The 14,384-nt window shown below is 33.0% G+C and overlaps 2 protein-coding genes across 2 annotated transcripts; both read right to left on the bottom strand.

Annotated features, from left to right (window-relative positions):
- Window positions 1-851: 851 nt before the first annotated feature.
- On the bottom strand, window positions 852-2,978 carry LOC145626208 (uncharacterized). The gene is made up of 2 exons (XM_081678635.1): window positions 2,975-2,978; window positions 852-2,403 (listed from the first exon to the last, which is right to left on the bottom strand). The coding sequence occupies exons 1-2, from the start codon at window positions 2,976-2,978 to the stop codon at window positions 1,199-1,201; spliced, it is 1,209 nt and encodes a 402-aa protein (XP_081534761.1). The 3' UTR covers window positions 852-1,198.
- A 2,087-nt stretch (window positions 2,979-5,065) lies between these two features.
- Window positions 5,066-9,223, bottom strand: LOC145626207 (mechanosensitive ion channel protein 10-like). Its single transcript, XM_081678634.1, has 9 exons — window positions 8,764-9,223; window positions 7,494-8,709; window positions 7,194-7,368; window positions 6,808-7,101; window positions 6,336-6,538; window positions 6,001-6,230; window positions 5,800-5,900; window positions 5,454-5,562; window positions 5,066-5,371 (listed from the first exon to the last, which is right to left on the bottom strand). The coding sequence occupies exons 1-7, from the start codon at window positions 9,221-9,223 to the stop codon at window positions 5,848-5,850; spliced, it is 2,631 nt and encodes an 876-aa protein (XP_081534760.1). The 3' UTR covers window positions 5,066-5,371; window positions 5,454-5,562; window positions 5,800-5,847.
- Between the last annotated feature and the right edge of the window lie 5,161 nt (window positions 9,224-14,384).

The raw sequence follows: 14,384 nt of genomic DNA, 5'->3' as shown, positions 1-14,384 counted from the left end.
CTACTTTCTCTGTATCTTAATACATGCAGCAAAATAAAAGTCAACTTGCTACATGTAATGAGAATTATTATTATTATTATTATTATTAAGAACAACTCAAGTTTAGTTTACAATCAAAATAAACTCTAACAAGTTCAAATAAGCTTTGTTAAATTAAGAGAAAATTAGCTAGGCTGATTAAAATCATCATAATAAAGTGTTATATAATAGGTTCAAACAAATTAAGTTTCAAGGTAACATCTTAAGATTTTATAGTGAGGGTCAAGACATAATTAAGACCCTGTTCACTTCCGATCCCCTTATTTTTAATTCGCTGAACTTATTTTTACTTAATTGAAATTATTTTTTGCTGAATATTTTTACTAAACTAAAGAAAAATCTACTAAACTTAAATTATTTCTATTGATTCTTTCTTATACTTTTTCTATAGTATTACTAATTTTTATTGAATTGAAATTTTTTTTACTATAATGAACTATTTTTACAAAATTGAAATTACTTTTACTAATTTTCTTTTAAAGGTGAACTGAACCGGGCATAATAAGTGGCAAGAAATCTTAAATTTCATATATAGTGGGGGCCAAGGCATAAATAATGAAATTGTTCTAGCACCAAGCTAAGTAAGCCTCTAGTGCCTTTTAATATGTGAACCTCAGGGAACACTGCACGTTATTGCTGTCTAATTAAACTTCTCAAGCTCAAAATTGTTTACGGAAGGCTCGATTTGAAAGTAATAATTTACAATTGGTGAAAATTAATTTTAATTGGTTAAAATTATGTAATTAGTTCAATTCATTAAAAGTAGTACTTATGAAATATTAAGTAGTAAAGAGAAGAATTAAAATTATGGATTCATGGGTATGAGTATTAAACATTTGAACTTCAAGATTGTGAAACAAGATTTTTGCTATAATTAATTGACAATATTATCGTATACATTAATGACAATAGCTTATACACGTTACATCTCACAAACAATAGATTAATATTGAATAAAAAAAAAAGCCCTTATACATGAACTAAAAACAAACATTCAATTGATCTCTAACAAATGATGGTACGGTTGTCCCTACTATGTCGAATCAAACACTTGTTTTGTGGGAGATAGCTTCATTCAATACGATAGTACGACTTCTAATGTATACTACGTACACTTGAACATGCACTTTTTTGATAGCATGTAATAATAACTAGCTAGCTAGTATGGAGGTGGAGAAGAGGTGTAATAGTATGGACTCGGTGGTTTGTGCACTGGTGGAGGTGGTGACACGTACACGTATGGCGGAGGTGGAGGAGACTTGTAAGCGTATGGAGGAGGTGGCGAATGCATTGGTGGTGGAGGTGACTTGTAAATGTATGGAGGTGGTGAATGGGACTTCTTTGGAGGAGGGGGGGATGTATAGTGGTATGGAGGTGGAGGTGACTTCATTGGAGGAGGTGGTGATTTATAGATGTATGGAGGAGGTGGTGAATGCACGGGTGGTGGTGGCGATTTATAGATGTAAGGTGGAGGTGGTGGTGATTTATAAATGTATGGAGGAGGTGGTGAATGTACCGGTGGTGGTGGTGATTTGTAGATGTATGGAGGGGGTGGTGAGTGTACGGGTGGTGGTGGTGATTTGTAGATGTATGGAGGAGGTGGTGAATGTACAGGTGGTGGTGGTGATTTATAGATGTATGGAGGAGGTGGCGAGTGTACGGGTGGAGGTGGTGATATATAGATGTAAGGAGGAGGTGGCGAGTGTACAGGTGGAGGTGGTGATTTATAGATGTATGGAGGAGGTGGTGATTTATAGATGTAAGGAGGAGGTGGTGAGTGTACGGGTGGAGGTGGTGATTTATAGACATAAGGAGGAGGTGGTGAGTGTACGGGTGGTGGAGGTGATTTATAAATGTATGGAGGAGGTGGTGAGTGTACGGGTGGTGGTGGTGATTTATAGACATAAGGAGGAGGTGGTGAGTGTACGGGTGGTGGTGGTGATTTATAAATGTATGGAGGAGGTGGTGAGTGTACGGGTGGTGGTGGTGATTTATAGATGTAAGGAGGAGGTGGTGAATGTACGGGTGGTGGTGGTGATTTGTAAATGTATGGAGGAGGCGGTGAATGCACGGGTGGTGGCGGTGATTTGTAAATGTAAGGAGGAGGTGGTGAATGCACGGGTGGTGGTGGTGATTTATAGATGTAAGGAGGAGGTGGTGAATGTACCGGTGGTGGTGGTGATTTGTAAATGTATGGAGGAGGTGGTGAATGCACGGGTGGTGGAGGCGATTTATAGATGTAAGGAGGAGGTGGTGAATGTACCAGTGGTGGTGGTGATTTGTAAATGTATGGAGGAGGTGGTGAATGCACGGGTGGTGGTGGTGATTTATAGATATAAGGAAGAAGAACGTAAATAATACGGACTAATGAATTAATATATCAACTTAACCTTTACTGTAGAATTATTCAAACACAAATTTGATTGGTTGGTTCAATGCTTGCAGCCGTGGCTGGGCCCTAGAGCTTGCTAATCAATGTGTCAAGTTAGGACTTGGCAGTAGGTAAGGTGGCTTTGTCTCAATACCTAAAGAAAAAAACATACTCTGATTCAAATCGTATGTATTTCCAATCTATTCTCTAAGATTATCTCGTTTTTCGTTTTACAATTTTATTTTAACCGTCTCATATTATATAATGGGCTATTAGTAGTATATAATGTATCTCTATTTTACTTTTTACCCTACGATTCAACTAAATACTCGTATATTTTAAGTTTTTTAACCCACCAATATTATCTATCAGATCATCGATGAATAAAAAAAGAAATGCTTCACTATATTAAATGGATTGGAAAATTTACTGCATACCAAAATAAGCAATGATTTGGCTCAGGTATTGAATACAATCTTGTGATTAAGTGTGATAAGTTTACTTAAAATAAGACATGATATGTCCCACTTCATTAAGTCTATCTTTTATTAAGTAAATAAATACCCATATTTGTTGAATTAACCCATTTGGAGATGCCTAATTATGAAATTGGACCTTCACTTGTCAGCCTGCGTATTTGGATTCTTGTTATTTTACTTTGTCCTGCATTTAATTATATTTTACTCCATATTATTTCGTATTATTAATAAACATTATATTGTAATACCTTAATAATTTTTTTGTAAAATAAGATTAGATATAAACATGAGGGAGAAAAATTTGTGTAATACATTATATAATGTACTAATGCAACATGCATTGGTATGATAAGACAACCTCCAATAATCTTGTGCTTCAATTCTTCAAATATCTTACTTTCCAATTGTAACATGTGGTTTTCACATGATCAATGTAGACATTTGAATCAATAGCACTAATAAGATTGAATAAGACTTAACTTGGATACACATTTTCTAAAGGAGAAAAAAAAAATACCAAAGAGAATCAAGGGCATTTTTGTAAATTGAACTTATATACTTAGTACTATATATATATATATACCGACTCTGTTGTCAAGGTTTTCTATTCTAAAAATATACGAGTACCTAGCAATGCAATTTTATTTTTATTTTTTACTTTTAATATATAATGCTAACGTTTTGATTGACAATAAATTACTAATTAATCTCATGCAACAAACAACCACATTCTAAAATTTGTATTAAGCACATTAAGATGATTGTTTATTTTGGGATCATTCTGCCATGAAAGTCAAAATCCAATAGCTAGGATATTCATGCAAAAGAGCCAAATTTATATAAGGTGTCCTCAATGCAATGTTTTAGTCATTGTATTACGGTAAGAAAATAATCTGTTTATAGAATTTTTAAGTTTTGGATTAAATTATCGTCATATAATATACAGTATACTTTCTATTCATATTGATCTTCACGTATGCATTGTGCGAGGTTTCCAATACTCTATTTTATTTGATTATCTATACTCCGTAATATCTAAATTATTAGTTACCGTTAAAGTTTGACTACATAAATAGTAAATGCGAAAAAAATTATGAAATGGAGAATTTTTGTGCGTGATAGCTAGATTTTCTTTCTTGCGGTATAGATCTAATTAAAATTAAGCTGGGAAGTAAACGTATATGGGTGTAATTTTGGTAATGAGTGAAGCTAATTAATTCAATTATTGTACTCCGTACTATTGAATACGTTTTCAATTTTCATAAATCATTTGAGATTGATGAATAGACTAAATCCACTTGTTTCTCATTTTCTTTAGTATTTTGTTTTATATACGTGTTTTTTTCAAATAGATTCAATTATTTGGTCTTACATTGTGCGTCTCTTAGAATACACTACTCAAATATTTTCTTCCTTGATAAGAATAGTCAAAATGATACTTCAGGCCTGTTCTCTTACGTTGAAATTCAGTTCAGTTCAGTTCAGTTCAGCTCCTAATTTCCTTCTCTTATAAAATATTCATTTAAGTTCAGTTCAGTTTAGCTCAGCTCAGTTCAGTTCAGCTCAGCTCAATTCAGTCAATGAGAACAGACCCTTCATATAATATAATACTTGTAAATTCATAACAATACATCGTAAGATACTTATAAATTATTCCATTAAACATGGAAATCATATCGAATGCTTTTTAATTTCCAAGCTCTCAAAAATAATATGAGGTATCAATTTGTTGACATAAATTTTGAGTGTTCACGATCTAATAATAAGATGAATTATAAGGTCTAGATTCAACTATAAAGAAATGGAGAAAGTATATAGTACGTATTATTAATGCATGCAAGTGATCACGCACCTTCAAATTATATATATTGTCTTTTGATGTTACATTCGAACTTCCAGCAGAAGTAGATAAGATTAATTATTTATTTTTATGTTTTGTAAATCGTCACCATCTTAAACAGCTGCAATTTTACTTTTCCATCTTTATTCAAAACGCATTGTTTTCACTAGACTAGCCACATATAGTATACTTTTGGATAGAAAGCGTTTGAATATAGACACTGATAATTATTAACTCCTTTTGCATGTAATTAGACCAATATACTTGTATGTAAGTGAGATCTCAGTCATCTATCTGAAAGCTTTTACTTCCTAAAAAAAAAAACAGAAGAAAAAAAAATTATATATTACCATTTAAAACACGTACCTTAAATGTAACAAATTGTCACTTCTTTGGAAAGTAAGACTTGATTATAATACATACAACTCCCTACATACAAGTCCTAATTTCTAAAAGAAAAAAATTATTGTTCATGTGTAATATATGGAATATTGTAAATAATACATACAACTCCCTACATACAAGTCCTAATTTGAAAAAGAATAACAAATGAACATTCTCTTCTTTTATGCTAAACCCCGGCAGCTACTTAAACGTTTTGGTTGCACCAATGAACACTTCTGTGTAACAAATCCGGCAAGCCTGGAAAAAGACAAGATTGACAGCAGTAAGTAGGGATCATATATATATGTTGTCAAATTATGAAGTGATGATGCTGTTATACCTTATTGATGCTTAGCCATTTGGTTCCACAGCCCACATGATACTTGTGTTTGCAGAAAAGAGTTATTAGACGATCTTTACGTTTGTATTCCATCTGACAAATTACACATCTGCTTCAAACAGAAACACATAAGCTGTTAAATTAGCAACTGATGAGCAATAATAGCACATAAATTAAAGAATGACACTTGAATAAAAGAAAAACCAGAAACAAATCAGAGCAGATTATGTTCTGAACCACAGTGGCATTCATGAAACAGAGAATATTGTGATATTAGAAAGTTCACAGGAGGTTGCACGTTAGTAACTTCATAAAAATTGAAAGATGAGCAATAGTAATATTTTACATATTTATAATTTCAAGTTTGTATCCGCTCTGGATTGGGATGATTTATTTAGCTTGAACTTCCTAGTTCCTTGTTTTCCTGAGCTTGCTCTGTAGAACTCTCTGCAATACAATTGAGAACTAAAGTTAATGATTAATTCCAAATCCCCTCAATTAATGACTTAGTTTTACTGTAATACTTTATTAATAAATGAATACAAACCTGAAGTTTTTGGTTTCTCATTTTTTATTTGCTCCAGAAGGTCATGTATATGAAGAATCAACTCGGATCGTAACTCCAGCTTTTTCTTTAGACACTCTGAGTATATGCTGTTTTTACAATCCACATTGTGTCTTAAGTTAATGGCTAGCTTGATTTTATCTTCAGTTGTCAACACTGCGATACAATTATAATCTGCTGTGAATTTCTTCTCTGTTTCATCTTCAAGGTGGCTGATCAAACAAAGATGAATAAATTTTCATGATATTGCATATAACAAACTCGAGAAAATAAAACACTAACAGTCAAACACATCGGAAAATAATATAAAAGCTTACTCTTCAATTTTTTGTTTCAATTTTGTGATTTTTTGCTTATTTAGAGAAGTTGTATCAAGCTCTATACAGTCGTTCCAATCGAAATTTGACCTGTGGTTGACAATATCTTTGTTGGATAACTGTGAATTTGTAAACATTACTTCTTCTTGTGTACCGACTATTGTAAAAGTTGCTTTCCAAAAGCCAATAGTTCTAACCTCCATCTATTACAATAATAGAGTAAAGATCATAATAGAGTTTGAAAAAGCTTAATTGCATTGATCTTATGAACAAGCTACATATTTTTAGCAATTACAACCTTATGGCATGCATTGAAGGCTAATATGAGCTATGATGTGGTTACAAAAGTATGATATGCATAGCTAATCTCTAGGAGATAATATCATAAATATTATCAAGATCATAATCATACCTGCCAAATTGATTGGAAAACAAGTATTAGTACAAAATAGTAAAGATAAAAATTACTAACCATTTTTTGGTCAATGATGCACAAATCGCCAACATCAAAAGGATGCACCACAAAAATATACATGATGCCATGAAATAGGGTCTTGCAAGATTCTCCAAATATAAATGTTGCAGCCAAAAACGGTGATGCTGTGACGAGTAGTATTTTCGTGGAGGCCAACCCAGTGAGAAGCAGCCACATTATAAAAGTTGCAACAATTAGAAGAAAGCTGATAATTTTATCCAAACCATCAACAACCTCTTTCGCACTGCTCAATGTGTTTGCAAGAACCAAACAATTGGAACATGCCCTGTCCTGCTCAGTATAGAATCCAAAGTGTTAATTAGTGATAATAATTAAGTCGTTATAAGAAAAACAGTGGAAAAGAGAGATGATTGATCACATACCATCCATGCTTTTATTACATGAAGCGATATTTCTTCAGATAAATCAATTGTGTCATCATGTAATTGACCTTTAAAATAGTCAAACTCATCCTCCATACTTCCATTTCCAAGGGCACTAGATGATGGCTGGGTATTACTTTCAATAATTTGCTTCATGGTGTCTTTTTTGATAATCCTGCAATCAACCATAAAAAGAAAGAAAGATGCTGAATAATTACGCTCCAATATCTTACAGGAAAATTGAGATGTAGATATAATATCATATTTACAGCAATTAAAGCAAAATAAGGAGTATCTTACCCATCTTGGCTTCTTTTCTGCAGATCGAGGAGGATATCAGAAGTATAATTATCGTTAGATAGAGCGTTTTTAGCAGTCAAAAGGTATTGAGCCACTAGTTGTACGCCATGTAAGGTGGGAGTGCGGTCATCCTGCATTAACAAGTCAGCTTTCGCCGTTTTCTTCACTTCTTTTGACAATTTCTTCACATATACGTATGCTGCTGCTTCATCTCCGCGCTTAACATCCTCATCCTTGTCATGAAGTCCATTCATTCCTTGTTTTTCCCACTCATCCACTTCATCCCCCACACTTTTTCTACGGTCACAAACTCTCATTATATTATTAAGCAAATCCACATTCGAGAATATCTCTGCTACAGCTTTACTGTAGAAGGTACTCTGGTAAAACCCTTTAAAGTTTGAATTGAGATCCCAATTAAGTATGCCATTTATAAATGAAGTGAGAGGTAATTTCAGATTATTCTCTTCGATTTTTCCGTAATTGGGATGTAATGGGCTACTTTTTAGACTCTCTGCGTTTAATCTAGTTACTTTTTCGCTGTACAGAAGGTCAAAGAAATCATGGCTTTGGCGACCAATGATGCCAAGAAAGTAGAGCTGCTTCCCCCCTTGTAAGATTCTAGAATCTAATCTGTTATAGACTGCAACAGCCTCCCATGACAATAACACACAAGATTTGATCAACCATACAACAGAGCAAATCAAAACACTAACACAAGTCCAGGTTCCAATTGACAAAACTTTCTTGGCCTGATGTGTTCCATTTTGGTGGGAACCAAAATACAACACCCACGTAAGTAGAAGCAGCATTGAATTCAATATAAAGTTGATGCTGTGTTTCATACCAACAGCACTATACACCAGGTACGGCCTATGCATAGAATTCTCTACTATTTTATAGCGTAGTGATTTTGTATCAGTACCTGGATGAAGATTTTCACGAACAAAATCTTGCAGCCACAGCACGATTGTATGAGTAGAAATTGTAATGATATTGTAGCCTACGAGAATAAGGATTGATACCTCAATCCATTTCCATGTGTGCAATCCGAGGGATTCATGGTTCTTCAAGGTAGGAAAATATTTTATGACGACATACTTCCCCATCCACCATAGAATGATACAATCAATTATCTCTAGTATTCCTTCTCGAACATTAATGCCACTTTCTATATGATTTAATGGAAATGGAGGAATAACTAGAATGATAAAGCCTGAAATAAACACGTTTAAGAAAAGTATGCCTAAAATACAAAAAAAAAACGAACTTCTTACTTTGGTGTGCCCTAAAATAACAGCATGTTTGGAGCTATGAAGTTCAGCTATAACAAACCCAAATCCAAAATAGAAGGCCAACCCCATCAAAAGACCGTACATTAAAAAACGGACAAGATATTTAAGTTTAGTGACCTTGTAATAGTCATGACCATGCCTAATGAATTGAAGTAATCGTATCACCAGAAAAGACATCACTAGCAGTGGTATTATTGATGCAATACCAATACTCCCAACGAAGACGGAAATGAGCAAACGTCGTAGTGGGACATAAGCTTGCAATAGGCTCATTACTCCTATTATCCTATCAATAAGAGACGACGATAGTACAATAGCTGAATCTTCTAAATCTTTTACACTAACTTCCGTATTTGAAATTGGGCTTATCACAGCAAGTTGAATCTCAGGGGAATAAATTTTGGAAGCGGGTAAGTTAGCTGAATCATCTTGCATTGTTGCAAGAGGATGTAGGCTACTCATCAGATTTGGGATGAGATTTGGAATTGGAGGACACAACTAAAGTCTAAAAAGAGTAAGAAGATAAGGACTTCCAAAAGAGAACATACAGATTTTGACTTAACTAAAATAGTACTCTGTACTGCAAAGCTACCTAAAATTACTGAAATGGCACATGACTATTGGCAAAGAGCCTCTTAATTAAGCCCAAGCATAAATGGCATGAATCGCTCAGGTTATATTAAACAAGTGCAATAATTATATTGTATAGGATTGGGCATGAGAATGAGATCATAGTGAATGATTCCTTAAATAGCTACCAATTTCTCAATTTATCTAAATCTAATACGAGTGGTAAGGAAATATAGTATTTGTAAGCTCACAAATAACATGAAATGGATGGATTGAATAGAGTGTCAAACTGTTAAGGTTTGAGTTGATTATTCTCAAGTAATTCAAATGACTGCATAATTTAGGGGTGTTTTGGAGAGAAGGAGTGCTAATTGGATTGAAATAGAGTTTGGAGACCCAAAAAAAAGAGTAATTTTGAAAAAGTTGGTTATATAAGCTTTTAAGAAAGGAGGATATAAGTTGGTGAAATGAATATTTCTTAATTACTTTTACCAATAATTTTATTTATATATTTGCACGAATAAGCCACACGAGTGAGTGAGGGAATTTGAACCTATGATCTATCATACATGATACATAGACCTAACTCTTATAGATAGAACCTAACTCTTATAGATAGACCCTAACTCTTAACCACTCTGTCAAGACCTCATTATATTGATTAAAATTAACCAATAATATCAACAAACCGTTAAAAGGCAACATCTAATTGTCAAACAAGGTCCAAGTCTCATACTGCGGAAGCAAAAAAATGTTTAAAATGAGCCATTGAGATTTGAGAAGAAAGGTGATTTGAAAGAGGTTGAAGTTAGTAACACTATAACAACTTTTTAACCTAACTTTAACATCAATCTAAAATTTAATTATTTTCACAAACTTTAATTACTACGGGGTAACTAATAAGAGTGATAACTATGGAAGGTGCGAGGTGCGACTAGATTGCATTATTGGCTTTATTGCACATGACATTGTGTTTAACCAACCGCGTTTAACTCAAACATATAAGATTAAATAAGTGCTTTTATACTGTAATTACCCTTAAATTAAGACTAGAATAGCAATTGATTTAATGTGCTACATTACTTCTGAATCTGTGATAATATTTTATATATTCAGAGTTTGTGATAATATTGATTAATTATGCTACTCAGCAACAGCAAAGCAAGGCAGGGTCCAATTACAGTATTATACAAATACCCAGATTCTTCAAAATCAGAGCAAGATTATATTAACGATTCTAAATGAGCAACAATTAAACGATACTTCTGGTTTTTAAAATTAGAGCTAATTCAATGCTAAATGAACAATTGTATCCATAATAATAAGTGAATAATTGAAGAGATAAAATTGCAATTACAAACCCTAATTTAACAAGAACAATCACAAACCAGAAAACTTGAATAAAAGTGAGGAATAATTACATTTACCTGCTTCGATTTTTTGTGCCAATTGTAGCTTTGAGCAACGAAATTGAAGTTTGGTGAAGAATTCCATTTGGTTGTTATGTTCATTTTGGGAAGAACAACGCCCAGCAACGAGAGAGTGTAAAATAAGAGGATATGGAGGGAAAAAGAATACGTACTCCAAACCAAAATAGGGGGTTTTCCAAGTCGTCCAGTTGATTTCAGATATGTCACTCAAGAATACGTTTCCTCATTTGAACACTCTGATACCATGTTAAACCTAAAAGCTCATAACCAAAGACCTAAAAACAACTTTTGTATAAAGCTCTTAACTAAACACTCCAAAAAAAACTTTTTGAAATAGTCAAACAACTCTCCAATAAGCTCATAACCAAACATCCATTTGGTGATTACATATAGCCATATAGGTTGACAAGAACTTTTATACTCAAGAAAACGAGAAAATACAAGTTACTCACCATGAGAAACTATGCATTCTTCAACAAATAGTGTTTAGAGCCCGATTTGGATCTAAACGCTTTATCATCTATGTCTTACGACTCTTAATAACTTATAAATTTGAAAACTTAGCTTAACATTCAACAACAATATGTAACATTTTACATATTACTGTAATTCAGGTTTGCAACTGCTCTGGATTGTGAAGATTTATTTAGCTTGAATTCCCAAGTTGATTGTTTTCCAAAGCTTGGCCTCCCTCTGAAGTATTCTCTGCATCACAGTTGAAAATTAAATCAAATGATTAATTCCAAATCATCTGTAATTAATGACTAAATTTTAATGTTTTATTAATACATGAATACAGACCTGAAGTTTTTGTTTCCTCATCTTTTTTGTTCTCCATAAGGTCATGTACATGAAGAACCAACTCAGATCGTAACTCCTCTTTCGTCTTAAGACACTCTTTGTATATGCTGATTTTATGATCCACATTGTGTCTAAAGCCGTGCTGAACAAGAAATTGTACATCCAAAAACGGATGTAAAACTTAAGTTTGGTGACCTTGTAATATCCATGACCGTGCCTAATGAATTGTATTAGCAGAAACGACACCACTAGCAGTGGTATTAATGCTGTAAAAACTAAGATGCCAATGAGAGAGTAAATGAACCTACGTGGTAGACCTTGTACTGGTTCAAAAACCTGCAAATGAGTCGTCAAATTATTTTTCCTCATCATAAAAAGAAGACAGTGCAAGGGCTGAATCATCTCCTGAAACTTTTATGTTAATATCTGGATTTTGGTTTGTCATTGGGGATTGAATCTCAGGGGAATTATTAGGTTTGGAAGCAGGTAAGTTAGCTGGATCATCTTGCATTGTTGCAAGAGTACTCAGTATACCTTAGATGGAAAGAGTAAGGAGTTAAGGACTACCAAAAGAGAGAGTTACACAGCTCTGCAAATTAGAAATCTTTTCACTCAACAACTAAAATAGTATTGCTAGTGCTACCACTGCCTAAAATTACTCAACTTGCACATCACTGCTTTCAAAGAGCCGTTTACACCCAATTTACTACGTTTACCATTGATTCTCAAAAATTCCCCATATTTCTTTTTTTTTTTTTTTTTTTTTTTTTTTTTGAGGGAACCATATTTCAATATCATTATACTCATATTACCCGGTTTAGTACTCCACAAACAACTAACATTTATACCTAATGAACTAAACAGTCAAACCGCTTAATACCCCTGAGGGCCTGTTCTCATTAACTTAACTCAGCTGAACTGAACTGAACTGAACTGAACTGAACTGAATTTAACTGAGCTGAGCTGAACTGAATATTTTATAAGAGAAAGAAATTAGGAGCTGAAATGAGCTGAACTGAACTGAACTGGGCTGAGGTGAACTGAATTAAATTGAATTTCAACGTAAGAGATTAGGCCTTAAGGGCTACTCCACTCCGTCACAAATAATTCAAACAAAAAACAACTTTTGAATTTTTGTTTAAACATTAATCTAAAGATATTTCAGAAACTTTAATTACTGCTGCCTATATTGACTATTGCACATGACATTGTGTTTAGGGAACCGTGTTTAGCTGCTGTCAAACTCACCAAAACAGGATTAAACAAATTATATTACTACGTAATTGAAGTACTATATAGTATTACCCCTTAAACAAAGACTTGAATTATAAATTCATACTCCGTATATTACTGCTAACGACAACAAGTCAACAACTACACCATGTAATGTATTTCCTCCGTTCTGTTAATATTGCAACAAGGAGGAAATTACGCATTTCAAAACACATTTTATTTGCTAAATATTTATAATTGTGTAAGAGTAAAAATTATAAGAAGTTGATATTGTGAAAGTATTATATGAGACGAATCCAACAAGATCTCACTTGACTATATTTTGCTTAACGTATAACTCATATTATATGGTTAAACAAGAGTGATGAATAGTGCAAAAAGTCCATTGTTGCAATATTAATAGAACGGAAGTATTTTTTATACAATTGCATTCACATTTTTGCAATAATATTTGATTTATTTATGCTACCCGGAAACATTAAAGCAAATTACAGAATTATACAAATACCTAGATTCTTCAAAATCAGAGCTAAATGAACAATTGTAAATGATAAGCAACAAATTAATGATACTTCTGGTTCTTTAAAAATAGAACTAATTTCATGATAAATAAACAATTGTAGCCATAATTACTGAATTATTGGGGGAAAAAAATTGCAATTATAAACCCTAATTTAACGAGAACAATCACGAACCAGAAAACTTTGTTTCAATTGAGGGAATTATTACATTTACCTGCTTCGGATTTGTTTCAATTGAAAATCTGTGCAGCAAAATTGAAGTTTGGTAAAGAGAGTGTAATGAGAGGAAATGGAGGGAAAAATATACTCGTACCAAAAAAAAAAAAAAAAAAAAAAAAAAAAAAAAAAATTGGATTTTATATTTGGCACCATTGTAATTTTGACTGATATTTAGCAAATTAATTACAAATTCTTGTATTACGGACTAATAGTTACATACTCTTGTAAATTTTAACTAACCATTTGTTCATTGATCACACATAAATTGCTAACATCAAAAGGATTAGGATGCATCATTTACACGAACATGACCCTTGTATTCAAGGTCTAGCAAGCATCATGAAATATATATAACTCAATTACTAGTAGTCTAGTTGAAGTATTGATAAAAAAATTACGTATAATAAGCATCTAGAGTAGCTATTTCCAAAGCCTTTTATAGGCATTAAGCATTACACATTCGTATCAGGTGTAAAATAATAACCATGAAAGCCCGAACTTGTTGATCCTCCTCCATCTTTTCCTTAAGACATTCGAAGTATGTATTGTTTTTGAAGTTCACTCTATGTCTAAAATAAACCGCTAATTTGATGTTTTCTCCGACTGTCAACACCTCCACAGAACTGTAACCTGGTGTAAATTTTTCTTTATCACCCTTGAGATATCTGATGACAATTTAAACAATAAATTGATTAATGACATTATATTGTTTGCTTAAATATCTAGTAAGTAAAGTATCAAGTATGAATATCTTACTCTTCAATCTCTTCTTTTATAATTATGATTTTTTCCTTCTCCAACGAGCTTATATCAAGTTCGATA

Source organism: Chenopodium album, chromosome 4, assembly GCF_948465745.1.
Source record: "Chenopodium album chromosome 4, dcCheAlbu1.1, whole genome shotgun sequence".
Classification (NCBI taxonomy): Eukaryota; Viridiplantae; Streptophyta; class Magnoliopsida; order Caryophyllales; family Amaranthaceae; genus Chenopodium; species Chenopodium album.
Note: the sequence above shows the minus strand (reverse complement) of the source record. Positions and strands in the feature narration are given on the sequence as shown.

Coding starts and splice junctions, on each gene's coding strand:
- LOC145626207 (XM_081678634.1), bottom strand. CDS start 9,223: ATGCAAGATGATTCAGCTAACTTACCCGCTTCCAAAATTTATTCCCCT. Junction 6,231..6,335: donor TTGAAACAAAAAATTGAAGA/GTAAGCTTTTAT, acceptor TTGTTTGATCAG/CCACCTTGAAGATGAAACAG. Junction 5,901..6,000: donor TGAGAAACCAAAAACTTCAG/GTTTGTATTCAT, acceptor ATTGTATTGCAG/AGAGTTCTACAGAGCAAGCT.